The 20,692-nt window shown below is 35.1% G+C and overlaps 1 protein-coding gene across 4 annotated transcripts in view; it reads right to left on the bottom strand.

Moving 5' to 3' along the window:
- The window catches only part of Mis18bp1 (MIS18 binding protein 1), a 33,784-nt gene extending 17,666 nt beyond the window's left edge, over positions 1 to 16,118 (bottom strand). For 2 of the 4 annotated variants that reach the window (XR_007345785.1, XR_007345784.1), the window contains exons 1-6: positions 12,817 to 13,715; positions 8,910 to 9,014; positions 8,159 to 8,637; positions 5,936 to 6,009; positions 3,441 to 3,571; positions 412 to 499 (exon numbers count right to left, since the gene is read on the bottom strand). Coding sequence is in view for 2 of the 4 variants with exons in the window: in XM_048798628.1 (XP_048654585.1) it covers positions 412 to 499; positions 3,441 to 3,571; positions 5,936 to 6,009; positions 8,159 to 8,637; positions 8,910 to 9,014; positions 12,817 to 13,357 (1,418 nt within the window). In the remaining 2 variants the exon portion in view is untranslated. Of the gene's footprint in view, positions 1 to 411; positions 500 to 3,440; positions 3,572 to 5,935; positions 6,010 to 8,158; positions 8,638 to 8,909; positions 9,015 to 12,816; positions 13,716 to 16,081 lie in introns of those variants that run through there. The other 2 variants (XM_048798628.1, XM_015491136.2) reach the window with 2 other exon arrangements.
- Positions 16,119 to 20,692: the final 4,574 nt, after the last annotated feature.

The following is a 20,692-nucleotide window of genomic DNA, read 5'->3' as shown; positions in this document are numbered from 1 at the left end:
CCTTAAGGACAAGAATTATTTACACTCTTTATTTTTTTCAATGCTAACTACAGTGCCTGTTAAGTAGCTGACAGTGAATAACTACTAAGAATTAATGAAAAGAAAAAAGGTATTAAACAGCATTATGTCCTTCAAAGGGTAGGTGAATGAAGAATATTTCTAGAAATATGCTGAAAGTTTTATTTCCCTTTTAGATTTATTCAACATGACAGAAATACTTACAAAGTATTATTTTTTCCTGAAACTCTTCTGAGATCAAAAAGAACTTCAAAACTGGTACCATCCCAAAAAACAAGTACATGTATGTGAAGTTCATTATATTTTACATCTAAAATGCATACATTTATTAAACATAAATTATACTTTATTAATGTTCATTTTTTTTTTTTTAAATTTAAAAGAATACTTTACCTTAATTGCTCTAGAAAATTATCAATGTATTCTTTCCAATTTTCTGGAAATCCAAACATAAATTTCCTTATGAGATAATATGGATATCCTATTTAAGGACAAATGACAACAATAATTATCTAAAAGCCTAGAATTTTAAAGAGATATCATTAATTCACTAAATCAGTCAAGAAGCATGTACTTTTGTTTATTATGTGCAGTCATTTTTAGTGAGGATTCAGCAGTTAACAAGGTAAATAAAAATCTCTGACCTCGTAGAACTGGTCTTCTAGTATATACAGTTAAGCACACCAACAAGTAAAATGTCCTGTTTGCTAGATGTTCTGCAGGGAAGGGGGATAAGGATGTTCATGGGAGAACAGCAATTTTAAAAATGGATAGTCAGGGAATACCTCACTGAAATGCTAAGCAAAAGTCCTAAAGAATTAGAGGGAATGAACCATGTAGCAATGTGGAATTAGAATGTAAGAAGGGCAGAGGAAAGTAAAAAGCCATGAGGCAAGAGGATACCTGGTCTGACTGTGAAATAATAAAATCAGTGTAGTTGCTAGGGTTGTGGCTCAGTGGAATAGAGCCTAGCATGTATGAGGCCCTGGGTTCAATCCTCAGCACCACATAAAGATAAATAAATAAAGGATTGTGTCCATCTACAACTAAAAGATAAATACATTAAAAAAAAAAAAAATCAGTGTAGTTCCAGTGATATGAGGGGTTAGTATTAGAAGGTTACACAAATGGATAACAGATGCAGTGCATAGGAGATTACAATTTGAAGTTTTGTGGTCATTTTATGGACTTGGACATTTATTTAGGGTAAGATGGGCAGCTATGGAAAGATTTTGAGCAAAGAAGCTACAAGATCTGACTTACTTTAATAGAATTGTATTAGCTGCTATTCTGAGAAGAGTCTGTGTAAGTGAGTGGAAAAAGAACGAGACTAATTAAGAGAGACTAATTAAGAGACAATTATTATATTAATTGAGACAAAAGGCTGGGTGTGGTGGTACAAACCTATAATCCAGTGACTTAGGAGGCTAAGATACAAGGATTGCAAGTACAAGACCCGTCTCAGAACTTAGCGAGGATCTAAACAATTTAGTGAGCACCCCTGGATTCAATCCCCAGTATTAAACAAACAAAAAACTGAAACAAAAGATGAGGTAGGTCTACATTACAGTGGTGCAATAGAGATCAGTGTTTTAAAGGTGTTTTGGGAGATACTGCCAAGAAGTTGTACTGATAAACTAGACGTGGGTATGAGAAAAACTAAAAGGTTTAAAAATGGTTTTTAAAACTAAAAGGTTTAAAAAGCTCTAAGGAGCTAGGCATGATGGCATATGTCTATAATTCCAGTGTCTCAGGAGGCTGAGATGGAAGGATTGCAGGTTCAAGTCAGCTTCAGTAACTCAGATAGACCCCATCTCAAAACAAAAAAAATTAAAAAGTGCCAGGGATATAGCTCAGTACTATAGTACCCCAGGGTTGAATCCCTAGTACTCTGCCATCCCAAAATGTCTCCAAGGATTTAGGCTATTCAGTAGAAGCATGGAAAAGTGGGGAAGAGTACTGGCCAAGCAGATTTAAGGAAGATCAGATATTAAATCTGAGATAATTATAAACATCTCAATGGAGATGCCAAATAGATAGAAAATGAACTGGATACTTAGAGGAGGTCTTGGTTTGAAAAATAACATTGGGGGTTGGGGTTGTAGCTCAGTGGTAGAGCACCTGCATATATGTGTGATTCAATTCTCAGCACTGAATATAAATAAAATAAGGGCCCATTGACAACTAAAAAAAAAAATATTATAACACTGGCATTTGGCACTTCAAACCGAAAACGATTCAGCACATAAATGAGTGTACAAAGAGCCCTAAGTTATAAGTTACCCCATTACTTGGAGGTAAAGAAGAGAGAAATATACAAATAAATTAAAAAAGAACAGGCAGTGAAGAAGCATCAAAATTGAGATATGGTATTCCAGAAGTCAAATTAAAAAAGTATCTCAAGGAAGTAGGTAGATTAAATACAGTATAAGTGTGTACTGGATCTATCAATGTAGAGGCCACTGGTGACTTTCATATAGGATGTTTTGCTTAAGAAATGGGGGTTAAGGCATGATTAAAGAGAATTCTAGAAAAAAGGGAGAGAGAACTCAAGAAAAATCTGATGTAGTAAATCTTCTGAGAGTTATTTTTATGTAAACGAGAGCAGTGGCTGAAAGAGGTATGCTTAAAAGAGCAGTGTTTTGCTTTTGAAACAGGAGAAGAGAAAATTACTGGAGTGATGTCCTCAAGTAAAAGAAGAAAAATGGAGCTAATATTTAAATGGAAAGACTAATACATAGGAACATGGATAGTACATTCACAATGAAAGCAGGTTTGGATGTAAACAGATAAGTAAATGCAGTGGGGAAATTCTCTTCTGAATGTTCCTATTGTTCAGGTACTCCCCTCTCGTTCTATCCTCTTTACCTGAGAATGTATGAGGGAGAAGGTGGTGGAGATTTAAAAAAACATGAAATAGTAATCAGAAAGGATGGGAAAGTAAATAGATTAGGGAAATACAGTAGGTTGCCAAGCATCACCAAGGGACCACTAAAGAACTAGTCTATAACTTGTTGCTGGTAATCAAAAATTTAAAGTAGAATATTTGGGTATGTTTTCTGACCTACATTAGACTGTATGCAAGGAATTTGCAAATTAGATTATACCCGGAGAGGGTTATGTCAGCGAGGTTTAATAGAGACAGAAACCAAGGAGCTCAATTATATTCTTATAAAGCAGTTCCTTATAAATAGGAAATTTTGAATTTTTAAATCACAAAAACTTAAACTGTAACAATTATGAAATTCAAGAAAATGATTTTGTAAAATTCTTATGTAAATTTTACAAAATCTAATCAATTGCTTTAATTTATTCATAATTTTAAAAAAGCACATATACACACATATATATTACTGTTAGAAACACGGTTAATTGCTTCACTTACGAAAATAACTTATCAATTAACAATAATACTTATTCACCTGCTTCTTTCATGGAAATCTTGTCTATCAATCCTTTTAATATATAAATGTTGCCTGATACAGTCCTAAGTTCATTGTGCTTAATCCGCTCTATAATTACATTACTGTGCCAATATATGTTAGTCATGTCTCTAAAACCAAAAAACAAAACAAAACAAAAAAAACTTAGTGAAGGCCAAAATATTCACATTTTATCAGGAGTCACAAAACACATATATACATCTACATTCTAGCTACAGTAACAATACCAATATTGTTAATCAAATTACAAAATATTTGAGTGACAAACACTACAGTAGAACTTAACTGCTTCACTAATGTGGTCCTCAGAGTATGTGCTAAGAAACTTACTGTGGCTAAACCATGTCCCTGATATAAAATACATCATTAGGATGGAGGCAGAGCTTTCTCTATCTTGTGCTGGCGATATTTGCAACTTCAGCTTAACTGATACTAAGCTTCCAAAGAACATTTTCTGTGACCCTTTCCCACAGATTTTAATGTTTCAAATTTTGTGCAGAAATGTAGTTTTTTTTTTTTTTTTTAAAGATGTGGTCTTGCTATGTTGTCTAGGCTATCCTGAACTGGTGATCCTCCTCCTTGGTCTTCCAAGTAGCTAGAATTATTATAGAAACATAATTAAATTTTACAAAATCTAATCAATTGCTTTAATTTATTCATAGTAAATTATGAATTACAACAAAAACAGATCAGAACCATCTAATCTTCTGTGTATGTGTGTGTGTTTTCCCACAGTACATAGCCAGATGTTTTCATCTTCCATTTTGGAAAAGTACATTCTCACTCATTAGATAATAACATGCTATTTACAAACATAATAAGGAAGTTATTTTAACTCAGCCAATGGGATTAAACTCATATATTATACTTAAATACACTATTCTCTCCTTGCATTCTTTTTTGCTTTATTTAACATTTAAACGATACTCTAAAAGCACTCTTCTTTTGTATTACAAATATTAACTTACTTAATTCTTAAATAGATCTACAGGGCTGGGTGTGATGGCTCACACCTGTAATCCCAGAAACTTTGGAGGCTGAGGCAGGAGAATAGTATGTTTGAGGCTAGCCGGGGCAACACAGCAAGACCACATCTTAAAAATAAAAATTAAATGACAGTAGGAGCCTGTTTCAAAATAAAAAATGAAAAGGGCTGGGGATATATCTCAGTGGTAGAGTGCCCCTAGGGTACAGTCTCTGTACTGCAAAAAAAAGTATGTAATACTATATTCTTATTGTACAGATAAAGAAACTTGAGCCTGAAAGAGGGTAAATAAATAACCCAAGTCATTCTGGTGTAAGCATGAATAATAGGATTCCTAAAGACAATCTAAACTACATCTTGGATATTAAGAAAATGGGCACAAGGCAAGCAAAGTGAATAACACATGCTTTATAAACTTCCATGTACAAACTTTAAATACTGAAATCCTATACTATTTTATTACAAAATTTGTTTTACCACCAAGAATAGGTTTTGAAAATAAAAACTGGTGCTGACAGAGTGGCACGTACCTAGATGAATCTCTTATTTTATTTTAGGGTGAACCAAAAAGAGACAATTACTTAAGATGTAGCTATATGGCAAAGTTTTCAATAATTTAAATTTATTTTCTGGATCAGTAATTTATATCTGGTTTTCCCAATTGAGATTTGAGAATCTGGACTAAAATGCAAGTAGTAAATATTAAGTGATCATACATAATTAAGCAGATAATACCAGTCTACTTATTAGCACCTCAGGAAAAAAAAAAAAAAAAGCACCTTATAAAATTGAGCTCTCACTATTTAAAGAACAATTGGAGAAAACAGGCAAAAACTAAGAAAGCTGGTAGCAATCAATATGGTGAGTATCTCCATAACCATTGTACATTTTTGCCTTTATAACCTCATGACAAAGTTTTTAATAACATTTTTTTTGAAAGAATTTTAATATTTATTTTCTTAGTTTTCGGCGGACACAACATCTTTGTTTGTATGTGGTGCTGGGGATCGAACCCGGGCCGCACACATGCCAGGCAAGTGCGCTACCGCTTGAGCCACATCCCCAGCCCCATGACAAAGTTTTTATAGCTTTATAGAAAGATACTATTTCTTTTACTTTTTTTTTTTGTACTGGGGATTGAACTCAGGGATGCTTTGCCACTAAGTTATATTGGTTCTAAATTGCTGAAGTTGGCCTGAAACTTGCAATCCTCCTGCATCAACCTCCCAAATCACTGGGATTATAGGCATGTATCACTGTGCTTGGTTTCGCTAGTATTATTATTTTTTTTAAATATTTTTTAAGTTGCAAATGGGTCTTTTATTTATTTATTTATATGCAGTGCTGAGGATTGAACCCAGGGCCTCACACATGCCAGGCTAGTACTCTACCACTAGGTCACAACACCAGCCCTCTTGTATTACTTATAAGCTTTTAGACAAATGTCCTCTTAAATTTTATTACAAGAATATTTAAATGTTATACTTACATCAGTTTTCCTTCTACACATATAGCAGTATTATTATTGATGACTTTAATCATCCATTCTTGAAGCTGGATTACCTAATCAAGCATTAAGCAAAGAACATGTCTTATACTACTTCCAGGATAGACATTACAAATTAAATTATAAAGAAAAAACTTAGATCTAAGTAATCCTAGCAATTCCTTATACTCATCTATATAAGAATGTTAATGTATTAAAAAACAAATTATCATAAGGGATCTAATAATTTAGAAGAAAAAAGAGTTACAGACCATCAGCTTTGTCCCTTAAACAATTAGACCATTTGTTTCATAAAGCTGATGTACAGGTGCATTTCAATTTCCTATAAACTCTGGTGACTGCTGGCAATATACATTTAGTAGCATTTTATTTCAAAGTGAAAGTATTTGAATAGCTCAGAAAACTAATTTTCTAGTATGAGTAAAATCCCATTCAAGCGGAAAAATTTCTATGAACATCTGTGCAAAAAAAAACTGTTTATATTTCATAGTAATTTAAGATTGAACTCTCTCTGATGAGAACAAAACCCAAAATTTATAAGATAACTAATTTGAATTGTCATTTACATTATATGATATTATACATTTACATATAAAGACAAATTCTCCAGTGGTGGTTTTATACTGCATCAGAAAATGTTAAAATGGGAAGATAGTCTTATAGGTAAGACTTGGGCAAAGTAAAATAAAAAACATTCCTTTTTTCCCCTACTCCCCACATTTGCAACTACCTGAGATACATCAAAGCATTGGTCAGATGAAGATAATATTACAGTATAAACTAATACTAACACTGTTCCAAGTACCTTAGCTGTATTAACACATGCTATCTTCACAACACTTGGAGGCAGGTACTATAACCTTCATTTTACAGATAAAGAAACTGTAAAATCTAGTTAAATAACTTGTTCATGTCAAACACATCTAATTAACGGCACAAAAGGGTCACAAACTGCGGAATTCTGCTGCCTCTAGAATTCATTCATTGTTTATTCAATAAATATTTGTTGAGTTCTATACACTATTCTAGACAATGGGGATGCAGCAAAAACCAAAATGGCTGCCCTCGTGTGGGGGGGGGAGGCAGGGGAGGAGGGGTTTGGTGGAAGCAGGAGGCAAGTAATGTGGTGGTATCCAAAAAGATAAAGATTAAGATGTCAGCAGACAATAATTACTAATAGAAATAAGTTTAAGATGTGAGATAATTGGAATGATTCTTCAGATATAATAGTTAGGGAAAGTCCTGGAGCATGGAATTGAACAAAGTTGACACATGAGCTATATGAACAAAAAAAGCTGGGGGCACTGGGATTGTGGCTCAGCCGTAGAGTGCTTGCCTAGCATATGCGAGGCCCTGGGTTTGATCCTTAGCACCACATAAAAACAAATAAAGAAAATAAGGCTGGGGATGTATCTCAGTGGTTAAGCACCCCTGGGGGTCAATTACTGGTACCCCAGAAAATAAATAAAATTCAGATGAAATTTGAATACATCTATTTTGAAATAAATAAGTAAACTTATACCCTTCTTTTTTTATTTTTTAATTTTTAAAATTTTTTAGTTGACACAACACCTTTATTTCACTTGTTTATTTTTGTATGTGGATTGAACCCAGGGTCCGGCACATGCAAGGTGAGTGCTCTACCGCTGAGCCACAACCCCAGCCCCATATACCTTTCTTCTTAAACCTGTATTTCCATTCCAATTCCTTCAGAGAATTTATCCTAATGTAATAGAGTTTGATGTTCTAAAAAACTCTTTTATGAATCACTCTACATCGTAAATCTTCAAATCCTTAGATGCTGTAATTCCTTTTTTTTTTTCAAGTATTCTCTTTGTACCCCAAAATCAGGCAAGAAAATTTCAGAGCAGGAATGAATTCAATGTTCATAAGTAAACTGTTGAAGGATGTGCAACTAGAATAGAGAAATATAAACATTAACACCTGGGTCTTATTACTTTCAGTTCACTGTTCTTTTTATCATGCCACACTATTGCTATAGTAAATAATAATAGAGCATTAGAGTTCAACCTCTTAAAGAAAGAGGAGTAACAGTTCTGGGGGTAGCTCAGTTGTAGTGTGCTTGCTTAGCATGCGCAAGGCCCTGGGTTCCATCCCTAGAATCACAAAAACAAACAAAAAAAAACACAGCTAAGAACAAGTGATACAAACAGAAATAAATATCTGCCTTAAAAAATTTCCTACCTGACTTTTTTTAACTTCATTTCTAATAGTTTGAATTACACTTTGAGGAGAAAGCTTTGAAATATTTCTTTTTGAATTCCGAGGTAGTGTTAAATGTAATCTTGGACTTGCAAGTACAATTTTACATGTATCATTCATGGAACCTGGAAGGCTAGTCATTATAGACACTGACTTTTCATTTTGTTCCTTAATTTCTTCTTGTGAAGTCCCATCTTTTATCACTTCACTATCAGAAACCATTAATTGATTACCATTTTTAATAGGAACACAATTAGTATTAAGAATCTCAACATTAGTATCTTGGAGTTTTTCATAAGCAGAATCATTGCCTTCTAAAACAAACGTGTCCTTTTTGGAATTGGTGGTTCCAGTTGTATTCTCTTTTGAGTGCAGAATTTGTTTAGTTAGTTGAGCTCTAATTAATGCCTTATTTGATACTTCTGCAACTGAAACATTTTCTTGGTTTAGAATTGGAAGTTCTGCAAAAAAACACAAAATAAAATTTACAGAAGAATCACATGAAATTAAAAGAAATAACAATTTAAAACTCTTATATTAAAAAAAAGACTTCACATTAGGACTGTACCTCCCTTCTACCCAGTATTTCTCTGAGTACCTCTGGGTTTTATAATCCAACCATTTGTCCACAGTCAATATTTATTGCCTACAATAGGAAAATAATTATCTACAACATTTAACAATACATTGAACTAACAAACTAAAAGAGAGACAAAATAAGACAACACTTTACCGTAAGTTAAATTGTGCAGTTGTGCTTTCATTTCATTCTGGTCTTGAATCTTTTGTTTGATGGGAAGAATATTTGATGATTCTAGAGGAACTTCTTGAACTGAGGCTGAGTTTTTTTTAAAAACAAGTTGAATTGTATTAGTTATGCTTAAGAAAAAAATGCCTATTTAAAATCTTGAAATAAAGACATTTAGGTTCAATAATGATCAGACTAGTATGGTGCACTTTTGCAAAACATGACCGTCATATAAATTTTCCCTTTATTATTTTTTCATGCCTTTACTCCATTATATATGTATAAATATATATATAAATTTCTCTAAGGTCTAATCTGCCCAATATAGACAAAACTATACTTACTGTTTCTTTCAGTATCTTGGGCCCTGGCCCTACCTCATGCAAGGGGTAACAAGGCTCCTGGTTCAGGCACCTAGGACAGGCTTGACCTCCATATAGCAACACACACCAACCATCTGCACTGGGTACCAAGGCCCCATGTGGCTGGGCATAAGCCCTGCTTGAGAACCTGACTAAAGGACAGATGGACAGTCTCACACAGTGGCCTACAGGCTGATTCACACTTCCAGCCAAGAACTCTGGGAATGAAGGAGAAGGGGACCAAATAATATACTACTAGACTTAGAAACCTAAAATATGGAATAAAATTCTGGTGCTGCCACAAACTGGGTATGCTAAGATTACGCATGAAATACCACCCAGGCTTGAAATTTCTGCTTCTGTTTTCTATAAATTTCTAAAACATGAAAGAACAGTTGAAGAGCAGTTACTTATTCTTTAAAAATTTTATGTTGAGAATCTAATAGCAGACTTAACCATAATTTATATGGCTTTGAAATCTCTTTTGTAGGCCTTCAAAGGCACAGAAGTCTATTGACATCTATGATAAATAAGGACTTCTGGTATTGCTTGCACTTTATACACTTTATTCTGATTTACATACTAGATCTTTTTTTTTTTGGATACCAGGGATTGAACTCAGGGGCACTCGACCACTGAGCCACATCCTAGCCCTATTTTGTATTTTATTTAGAGAACAGGGTCTCACTGAGTTACTTAGTGCCTTGCTTTTACTGAGGCTGGCTTTGAATGTGTGATCCTCCTGCCTCAGTCTCCCAAGCCACTGGGATTGGAGTTGTGGGCCACCGCACAACTAGGTCTTGAATGTTTCTTGTGTATAGAAACATTTAGAAGTTAGAATAAAGGGTAGAAGGCCACTGAGAAAGGTGTATAGAAATGAGATTCTTTCACTCATGAACGGAATGATTATAGATTTAAATTTGTGCTAGAGAAAGAAAAACTGGGTTTATTTAATGTCAAATATTATACTTGAAAAAAAAATAAGAAATGACTATGCTTTAATATGTATACCACTTTGGACTTATAAATCTTAATATAAAGATTTGACTATAATGATGTCATAAAAAGAAGCTTAAATTTCATGGCTAATTGTTATACTCTTGTACTCCTCCTCAACTCTTTTGTCCTTCTGTCACTGCATCTTACTTGGCAAAATTATAACTCAGATAATATTTAACTCCCTGCCTATTCCACACCAGCATCTATGCAATTAAACAGGGCTAGAGGAAAACTTACAACCATATTTATTGGTCCCCCTTTAAATTCATGCCCACAAATCTCAAGTAGCTCTTTAATGTCACCCAGAAACTCAAATTTAAGCCTAGATAATTAACTATTCTCCTCTCCTATACTATTCAAACCTCCACCTCCTCAAATTTCAATACTGTATAATATTTAAAGCTGTGAGATTAGATGGGATCATCAAGGAGTTAAGTCTAGAAAGAGAAAATGTTCAAGGTCTGAGCCTTGAACATTCCACCAAAACTGCCCTCATTCAAGTCATCAGTGACCTCTAAATCACTAAATCCAAGTGATCCTCACTCAGTTGATGATCTTATTTCATATTTCAGACTATGTGTAAAATTTTACAATGACCCACCAGTATCTGTATTTACATACTAGCTTCGTTTTTGTTAACAATTTTGTGTCCTAGCTAAGGTCAAATCTCTACTTATGCATTAGATTCTATTTCCTTTCAACTATTCAAGGACATCATACAAGCAATCCATTCATCTCTTCCCACTGAATTATTCCCAAAAGCATATAAAAATATTGTTACTTCACCAAATATCAAAAACTACAATATACTCTTTAACAATTCTCATTACCTCTTTGTTCCCTCAGAAACACTTTATCTATGGTCACCATGCCAATTTCTCTACTTACATTCTCTCTTAAACCCTTTCGTAACATTTTTATTCCTACCATTCCACCAAAACTGCCCTCATGCAAGTCATCAGTGATCTCTAAATCACTAAATCCAAGGATCAAATCTTAGCCTACTTGACCTACTAGCAGAATCAGACATCGTTGATGTCTCCTTCCATTTTTTTTTTTTTTTAATTTTTTATTGTGGGTTGTTCAAAACATTACAAATTTCTTGACATATCATATTCGACACTTTGATTCAAGTGGGTTATGAACTCCCACCTTCAAAAAATTTTCTTTGTAGTTGTAGATGGATAGCATGCTTTTAATTTATTTGCTTATTTTTGTGTGTCATGCTGAGGATCAAACCCAGTGCCTCACACGTGCTAGGCAAGTGCTCTGCCACTGAGCCACAGCCCCAGGCCTGATTCCTTCCATTTTTAAGCATTTTGTTCTTTCAGCTTCTTTGGCTTCATTCTCCTGGTTCTCCTTCTTCCTAATTACCTTTCTCAGTGGCCTTCTACCCTTTATTCTATCTTCTAAATGTTAGAGTACTACAGGCTCAGACCTTGAACATTTTCTCTTTCTATACTTAACTCCTTGATGATCCCATCTAATCTCACAGCTTTAAATATTATTTGGTGCTAATAATTCCCAAATGTCCTTCTCTGCCCTTTATAACTTCCTTAAATTCCAACTAAAAATTCCCAACAGTCTAACTGACTTATTTGCTAATTTCTAATAGTCATACCAAAATTAACCTGATGAAAAATTAACAAGGTCCTCCCACCATTCTTCCTTCAATCTATACCAGTTCAGTTAAATTATCCTTCCAGTTGGTCAGGCTAAAACCCCAAACCAACCAATCAACTAACTAACCTGGAATTATTCTTTATATTGCTTTTTCTCTTTTATATTCCACACCCAGCCTATGAATCAAATCTATTGATTCCACCTTCAAAATATAACCAGACTTTAACCACTTTTTAATTCAATCACACCTACCTCCTGGACCAAGTTAGTATTGTCACATGCATAATTGTAGTGTCTCTATTTCAAATCAACAGCCAGAGTGATATTTCAAAAACGTAATTAGATCTTGCCATTCCTCTGCTCAAAGCCTTCCAATGGCTTCTTATTTTGCTTACAGTAAAAAACAAGCCTCTATTTTTTTTTTTTAACCAATAAGGTTCTATATTATCTGACCCTCTCTTATCCTCTCCTCTTTGGGCAGTCTATTACTCCATGGCACAATAACTTCATAGTTAATCCGAGTTTTCCAGGCATGTTCAGCTGTTACTTAGGTGTCTGGATCATGCTCCATTTCCCAAAATACCTGTATCTATCACTTCCTTCAAATTTTTGGGATCAACTGCCACCTCACTGATGTTTACCCTCACCATTCCACTGAAAATTACAACACCCTCCAAGTCTCCCCATCATCCTTATTCTGCCTTTCCTTTCTTTGCTTCTTCCTGCTTTTCCTCTTCAACTATACCATAAAAAATACTCTTTTAATTTACCTGAATGTGACCTATGCTCACAGAGGCAGAGATTTTGAAGCATTCTGTTCATAGCTGTATCCCAAGCACCTAAGATATCTGACACATTAAAACACTTATGACTTTATAGCTGTTTAGCCAACACATGATAAAACTAACCTCTTAGTGAATTATTATCTGATAAGAACGAGTTATTTTCCTTTTCTTCATAGAAGCAGGTATGCTGCAATAGTCTTTTTTCATTTTTATTAGGAGTAAAGATTTTATGATTTTCACTTTTCGGTGGTTCCAACAAACTATTGTTTCTTGATGCTTGTTCTTGCTTATCATGCAGTACTTTTTCTTTCATTCTTTGAAATATTTTTCCTGGTGATTCATAATTTGCTTTACTTTTTAATGCATCCATGTTGGACTTGATAGCACTGATATCAAGACAACTGTTAGATGTAGTAACCTCTGTTAGCATGGTAGATTGAAATATATTTTTATTCTTAGGAGTTGTCATTTCTAAAGACTGATTCTTTTTGTGGTCATTAGATTTTAAAGAGGAATTCTGATATTTGACCAAATCTTTTATAGGAGTAAGTGTGCCTGAAGGAATGTTGTCAAAAAAGATTGCATCCATGGACATATTTCTTTTTTGAGAAGAAGTCTCTGAAGACAAATGAATTCCTGGATGTTTTAAAGGTGTTGTAATCATCTTGATAAGGATAGTAGCAACAAAATCCCCCTAACAGAAAATCCAATCAAGCACAATTTTCAGGATAGTGTGTCCAGAGAAACCTGCAGTTCGATGGGAAACCAATCATCATCATGGGTTAGTGCAGAAAGTTTTATTTATTTGCTTTCCATAACAATATCTCAATTAAAAGGTTCAACTACTCATAAAAACACTAGATATTCTATACATCTCACAAATCTGACTAGGATTTTATTTATTTAAAGTCTCATTTTTATTATTTTTCAATAGATGAGCAACTTGGTCTTTAATTTTACTTCTTTACAAAAAACAATATTCACCAAATAATATATCCAATAGCTCTACTGAGTTTTGAATATCTGTTTTGAAATTTATTTGAATATTAAGTTTTAGATGTTTCAATCTAATATCTGCATCAAAAAGCAATGACATAGGCAGTCAGTATTAATTATATTGTTATAAAAGATTAAGTTTTGGGGCTGGGGTTCGGACTCAAAGGTAGAATGCTCGCCTAGCATGTGTGAGGATCTGGGTTCGATCCTCAGTACCACATAAAAATATATAAATAAAATAAAGTATTGTGTCCAACTATAACTCAAAACAAAACATATTTAAAAAAAAAAGATTAAGTTTCACAAATGTGGCATTTCCCTTTATGCACTTAAATTTTAAGGCAGCATCTAAAATGTCCAAAAACAAGGGCTGAAAATTCTATTCAATTATTTAAATAATCTCCAATGCTGACTTTTATGCTCCAGAACACTTAGATTATGAGGTCCTAATTGAAAACCTTCAAATAGAAAGTAAATTATATTTATTCTAAATTTTTTTGAAAAAAAGAATGCTATTTAGAATTTTTGGAGAAAATCATATACTTGAACATACCAGTTCTTAGACTTGTTTTACACTTGATCTTAGCCAAAAGGCCAAAAAGCAGTTTCTTTAAAAAAAAAAAAAAAAAAAATCTTTATTTCATTTACTTATTCATTTTTATGTGGTGCTGGGGATTGAACCCAGTGCCTCATATGTGTGAGGCAAATGCTCTACCACTGAGCTACTACCCCACCCCTTAGACTTTTTTAACTTGATTCTTACATATGAATTTTATTTCCCATACCTAGAAATTAAGATTCTAGGTGAGGAACCACAAATTTCGTAAAGTAATTCTTGGGAAAAAAAAAAAAACAAAACATTTCCATCCAAGAGGCCTGGAACTGACTAATCAAGATCAAAAAAGACATCAAGCATATTATCTACATAACTTCTATGTTAAATAAATAAGCAACCTAAAAATTCATATAAAGTATTTTATACAATAATTTATAACTGAAAAGGGAAACAAAAGAGTATTACTCAATATATAATGAGGAGGGGGTCTTGGAAGTTTGATCCTGTGACAGGAAAACCATTGTAATTCTTTCATAAAATACATGTTAATGCATTTATTTGTATGTCTCTCATTGTGCTAAGTGTCAGAAGCACTGGGAGTTATGATAATCACTATTGTTCATTTTAAAGGGTATCAATAATGCTATACTATTTCTCATAACCAAAAATGTTCATGGACAAATACAGGGGAAAATTATTAGAGTATGTTCAAGATTTCCCAGTCTCAGTTCCTCAAACCCTTATCAAACGCTTAACAGAAATTGCAAACACACTAGTAGCACTGAAAACAGGCCAATTCTGTACTGACATAAAGAACTGCTTTAATTTAAAGACAGATATTTATGGGTACGTTGAAAGGCTCCAATAATCAGTAGCATAGAGCTTCTTCCAACAACCTACCCTTTCTCCAACTAATTCAAACAAGTAGCAGGATGAAGGTGAACAATCAAGACTCTGAAAAAATCCTCAAATTCTATTCTCTCCCCAAAAGACACAAGAAGTTCCTCTAGAGTTATTCTTTCCCACTATGTGATAAACAGAAACTCTAAAGAAGCTAAACAGTTAGTGGAAGAGAAGACGCAATGAAAAAAAAATTACCTAGGATTTTCTGACCATAGAGTCTCTGCAGAATACCTATAGAAGAAAAACAAACCTGGATAGTCACCCAAGAAAGATCTGAAGCCCCATTCCCTAGTTAAAAGGGCAGAACAAAGAAAACAGATCATTATCAATGTTCAACCTTTGATGAAACAGAGGTTATAAAATGGGAAAATAGGTCAGTGGTTGAGTGCCCCGGAGTTCAATCCCTGGTACCCCCCCCCACATCAAAAGTACATTGAGATACCCACTCACTCTAGTTAGAATGGCTATTATCTATAAAATACAAAAGAAAACAACTGTTGACAAGGATGTGGAGAAAAGGGAACCCTTCTACACATTGTTGTAATGTAAATTAGTACAGCCATTGTTGAGAACAGTATGGAATTTCCTCAAAAAATTAAAATGGAGTTATCATATGATCCAGTAATCCCTATGTCAGAGTAATCTGTACACTCATGTTCACTGAAGACTATTCACAATAGCCAAGAGGGAAACAACCCAAATGTCCAATAACCGATGAATAAAGAAAATGTGGTATATCTATACAATAGAATACTACTCAGCTATAAAAGAATGATATATCTTGTCATCTGAGACAACATGGATGAAGCTGGAGGAAATCATGTTAAGTGAAACAAGCCCCACACAGAAAGACAAACACTGCATGATCTCACTCATGTAGAATTTGTAAAAAGCTGACATTATAAAAGTAGAGCTGGGCGCAGTGGCTCCTACCTGTAATCCCAGCAGCTTTGGAGGCTAAGCCAGGAGGATCCCGAGTTCAAAGCCAGCCTCAGCAATGGCGAGGTGTTAAGCAACTCAGTGAGACCCTGTCTCTAAGTAAAATATAAAATAGGGCTGGGAATGTGGGTCAGTGGTTGAGTGCCCCAAATACCCTGCAAAAAAAAAAAAAAAAAAAGAGAGAGAGAGAGAGAGAGAGGATAGAAAGGTAGCTACCAGAGAATGGGGAGAGGGTTGGAAAAGAGGAGATGAAAAGGGAATCGCGAAGAGGGAATATGAGGAGATTGGGAAGAAATGGTGGTCAAGTGGCACAAGATAGGAGGAATACGTTCTGAAGTTTTAGTGCTAAGGTATTATATTTTTCAAAATAGCTAGAAGAAAGTTCCTATTCTCACCACAAAGAAATGATGAAACTGATGAGGTGACAGATATGCTAACTATCCTGATACATAATGTATACATGTATCGAAATATCAAATTATAGCCCATAAGGGCTGAGGTTGTGACTCAGTGGTAGAGCGCTTGCCTAGCATGCATGAGGCACTGGATTTGATTCTCAGCACCACATAAAAATAAAGGGCTGGGATTGTAGCTCAGTGGTAGAGCGTGTGCCTAGCATGTGCGAGGTACTGGGTTCAATTCTCAGAACTGCATATAAATAAATTAAATAAAGGCCCATCAACAACTAAAAAAATTTTAAAAAATAAAGTTACTGTGTCCACTTAAAGCTAAAAAATAAATATTTTAAAATATTGTAGCCCATAAATATACACAAGAAAAAGAATCACAGATATGAAAATAAAAGTAGAGTAGCATAAGGGAGTATAAATATGGTGGAAAATAATAACAACTATGAACAATAGAAATGAAACAATAAGATGAAATTATAGTTTTAAAGTAAGTTATAAAGAAACTGAAGATGGACAGTGGTGATCCAATAGCACATAAATGGAATCCCTAAAGAAAAGCAAAACAATGGAACTGAACAAACAGTGCAAGTAAATATTCCTGAAATAAAACGCAATTTGACACTTTTTAGCAGTAAAAATGACAAAAAAAGGTCACTGCCTAGACATATATGTGAAGTTAATATAAGCAAAAATAATATCTCTTCAAAAATAATTGTATTCTTCAAGTTGAAGAAAGAATAGAACATACTGAAGGTCAAGCAGACTGGATCAAATAGATGAAGTTGTTAGGGGACAGACAGATGAGAATGGTGTGACTACAAGGTTAATTGACATTCTATAAAACGGGCCACTGTGCCGATCCCCCACACTCTTTGCTAAAAAGCAATTTACATGCAGCCCTGCCTGGCCTAAGTAGAGAGGTTTTGTCACATTCTTCAGCAAACTACCTGTTATTTGCAAGGAAATGCAAATAAGAAATAACCTTGATAACAGGAACCCACGTTTCAACCCAAGTTGAAAGTAGAGATTTTTGTGACTCTTTTCACACACCAGATTCCGTAAGGATAATTCCTCCTGACCATAAAACCTGTAATTATTAAGAATCATTAAAATTATTAAGAATCCAATTAGAACTGCTCAGCATGGGTCAAGGATACATGAAATAGCAATGAGGCCAACCTCAGCAAATTTGCAAGGCCCTAAGCAACTTAGTGAGACCCTGTCTTAAAATTGGAAAAAAAAAAAAAAATTGAAAAAAGGGCTGGGGATGTGGCTCAGTAGTAAAATTCCCCTGGGTAAAGTCCCCTCTACCCTCACTGCCAACACATACACACAAGGAAACCAAAAAACTGGCAATAGGTACATGAAAGTCATGATGTCACTGTGCTGGCAGTCAAAAGTCAAGAGGTAGATGTGGGGGAACTATGGAAACTTCTCTAGGATCCACAATAAAACTTGAGTGCAGGAGAGGTATATTGTCTCTCTCCTCTCTGAAAGGACCCACTTTCTCTCTGTAGAGTGTCCCCTTTCCCTTTTCCTATCCCTTCAATAAAACTTAAGCCTGTTACTCTGAGGGACATCTCTGAAATCTTCTCATATTAGAGACGGTGAATTCTAAAATGGTATACTTCTGTTTTCTTTAATTGCTTATGGCTGTTTAGAAAATCTACTTTAAAAACTGACAAATGCTGATAAACTAGGGGAAAAAATGCCCTTTATTCATCACAAAGACTCAGCTGAAAAAACATTTATGAAAAGGTGGGCTTTAAACATAGTATATGTAAAGAGTTAAGGCTAAACAACTGTTATTGTGTATGATACTGAATGCTACTCTTCCCCAAAATAAATTCTTCTGGGGACTTACTGCAGTGGTAGCTGTAGTAATAATTACCATAATGGAATGGGTTGAAAATCTTGAGTACGCTAACCAAAACTGGTAGGTGGAGTTAAGAGAAACAAAATTCTAAGTTAATGGGCAAATAAATGTGTGTGGACGTGGCAGGGGACTTGGCATATAAGACAAAGGGCTAATATACATGACACTCAATGAGAACAATGAACCAATTTTAAAGAATTATCAACATGGAAAATGGCCAAAGTACACAAAAGGCAATTGACAGAAGAAATACAAAAGGCCAATAAATGATTCATCTAACACTCTATTTTACTAATAAATGAAGAGATGCAAATTAAAACGTTTTACTTATCAGATCGGTAGAGACTAATTTCAAAATATATGTCTATACCACTGACACCAAAATTCTTCTAAATTATTTTCTCTACAGAACCATAAGAATGCAAATTCATATTAGTGTTAATACTAATATATATTAATAATAGCCAACATCTACTGAATAGTATTAACATCATGCCAGCCACTATATAATCTTACTGCAACTCTTTTTTTTAATTTAAAAAAAATTTTAATTTGTTCTAATTAGTCTTACTACAACTAAGTACTGTTATAGGGGCTAGGGCTCAGTGGCAGAGCACTTGCTTAGCATACATGAGGCTCTGGGTTCGATCCTCAGCACATAAAAATAAAACAAATAAAATAAAGGCATTCTGTCCATCTACAACTACAAAAAAAAAAAAAAAAAAAAANGCGGCAGCCCCAGCTCCGCTCCTCGCCGAGGGCACCCGGAGCCCAGAGCTCGCGCCTCAGAAGCACCGCGGACCCGGGGGCAGCAGCGCGGCGCAGAGCGACGCTCACCTGTCTCTCGAGCTTCCTTCTCACCCCAAACAGTCTGGGATTTCAAATCTGAAAGGCCCGCCCTCAAACTAGCATGGGATTGGCACATTCAAGAATTGCGTCACTGTGCGTCTCACGGGGACTTAACCGGATCCCGCGAGGACAACGCTGTGTTTATAAAATTTGTGTAACTCCAGGCTGCCACGGTATGGGGCTGGCGCGTCCTCTGCGCAGAGTTAGGTTCCTCTTTATAGGAAGCGCGCTCATCTCCTATTCCGCTGCACCCTACCTCGTCGGAGAGGCAGACTACAGACCCCGCCGGCGCGCTCCACGAAGGCCTGACTAAGTTTGGCCCTTCCCGGCCACCGCCTACCGGCTCCTGTACCAGCCCCACTCGCGAGGTGGCATTTGTTATCCTTTCCTTCCATCTCTGAGGAGCACGGGTTGCTGAGTGCATTTGGGATAACTTAATTTTTCTCAGTGCTCCACATATTTGAGGCCGAGAAAGAACGTTTTGTTCTTGGGGCATGGTAGACTGAACTCGAGCATCTCAGATTCTGAAAGCATTATTTTTTTTAACTGAATCATTTTGTTTATCTTGTGTTCTCTTGTTTTATAGACTTTTAAAAATCTTGATTGTATTTTTAAGCTTCGTTTTTAATATTGCTTTGGAAAAAAATGCTACCTTTTAAAGGTAGTATTTTAATTTTACCACTGAGCCACATCCCCAGCCCTGTTTCACAATTTTTGTTTTTTAAATTTTAAGACAGGGTCTCAGTAAGTTGTTTAGGGTCTCCAAATTTGCTTTTAAAGGTGTTTCAGATTTACATAAATTTTAAAGGAAGCGCGGAGATTGTCACTCAACATCCCTTCTCCACTCCCACCCCTACAGCTTCCCCTAATATTTATTTGTTTGTTTTTTATTCATCTATTTGCTTATTGGTAAAGCACTTCTGGAATCTAACCCAGAAGTGGTTTACCATTGCGCCACATCCTCAGTCCTTTTTTATTTTTCATTTTGAGACACGTTCTTACTAAATTATAGAGGCCCTCTATTAATTGCTGAGGCTGGCCTCAGACTTCCCATCCTCAGGATTCTCTGGGATCAGGTGCCAGCGCCACCATTGCCAGGCAATTTCCCTTATTAACATCTTGCATTCATGTGGTACATTTGTTACAGTTAAAGAACCAATATCAATGAGTTATTGGTAATTAAAAGCCTTAGTTCATTCATATTTCAGATTTCCCTCGGTTTGGGCTGGGGATGTAGTAAAAGCATTAATTTTGGCAGCTGTAGGTTGCAATGCATTTCGTGACAGTGTTAGAGTTTATTGGTGATGAGTCCTTGCTTCCCCAATGCTGAAGTATAACACCAGAGAAGCAGCCCAGGCAAGTTTAAAGTGGAAAGTAGAAGCTTTATTAAAGGACAGCAGAAAAGACTTCTTCCCGCCCCCCTTCCCCGCAGGAAGAAGGGGACCCAACAGGTGGAATCCATGGAAGGGC

The sequence above is a fragment of the Marmota marmota genome, unplaced genomic scaffold, assembly GCF_001458135.2.
Source record: "Marmota marmota marmota unplaced genomic scaffold, marMar, whole genome shotgun sequence".
Taxonomy (NCBI): Eukaryota; Metazoa; Chordata; class Mammalia; order Rodentia; family Sciuridae; genus Marmota; species Marmota marmota.
This window is presented reverse-complemented; position numbering and strand designations above follow the sequence as displayed.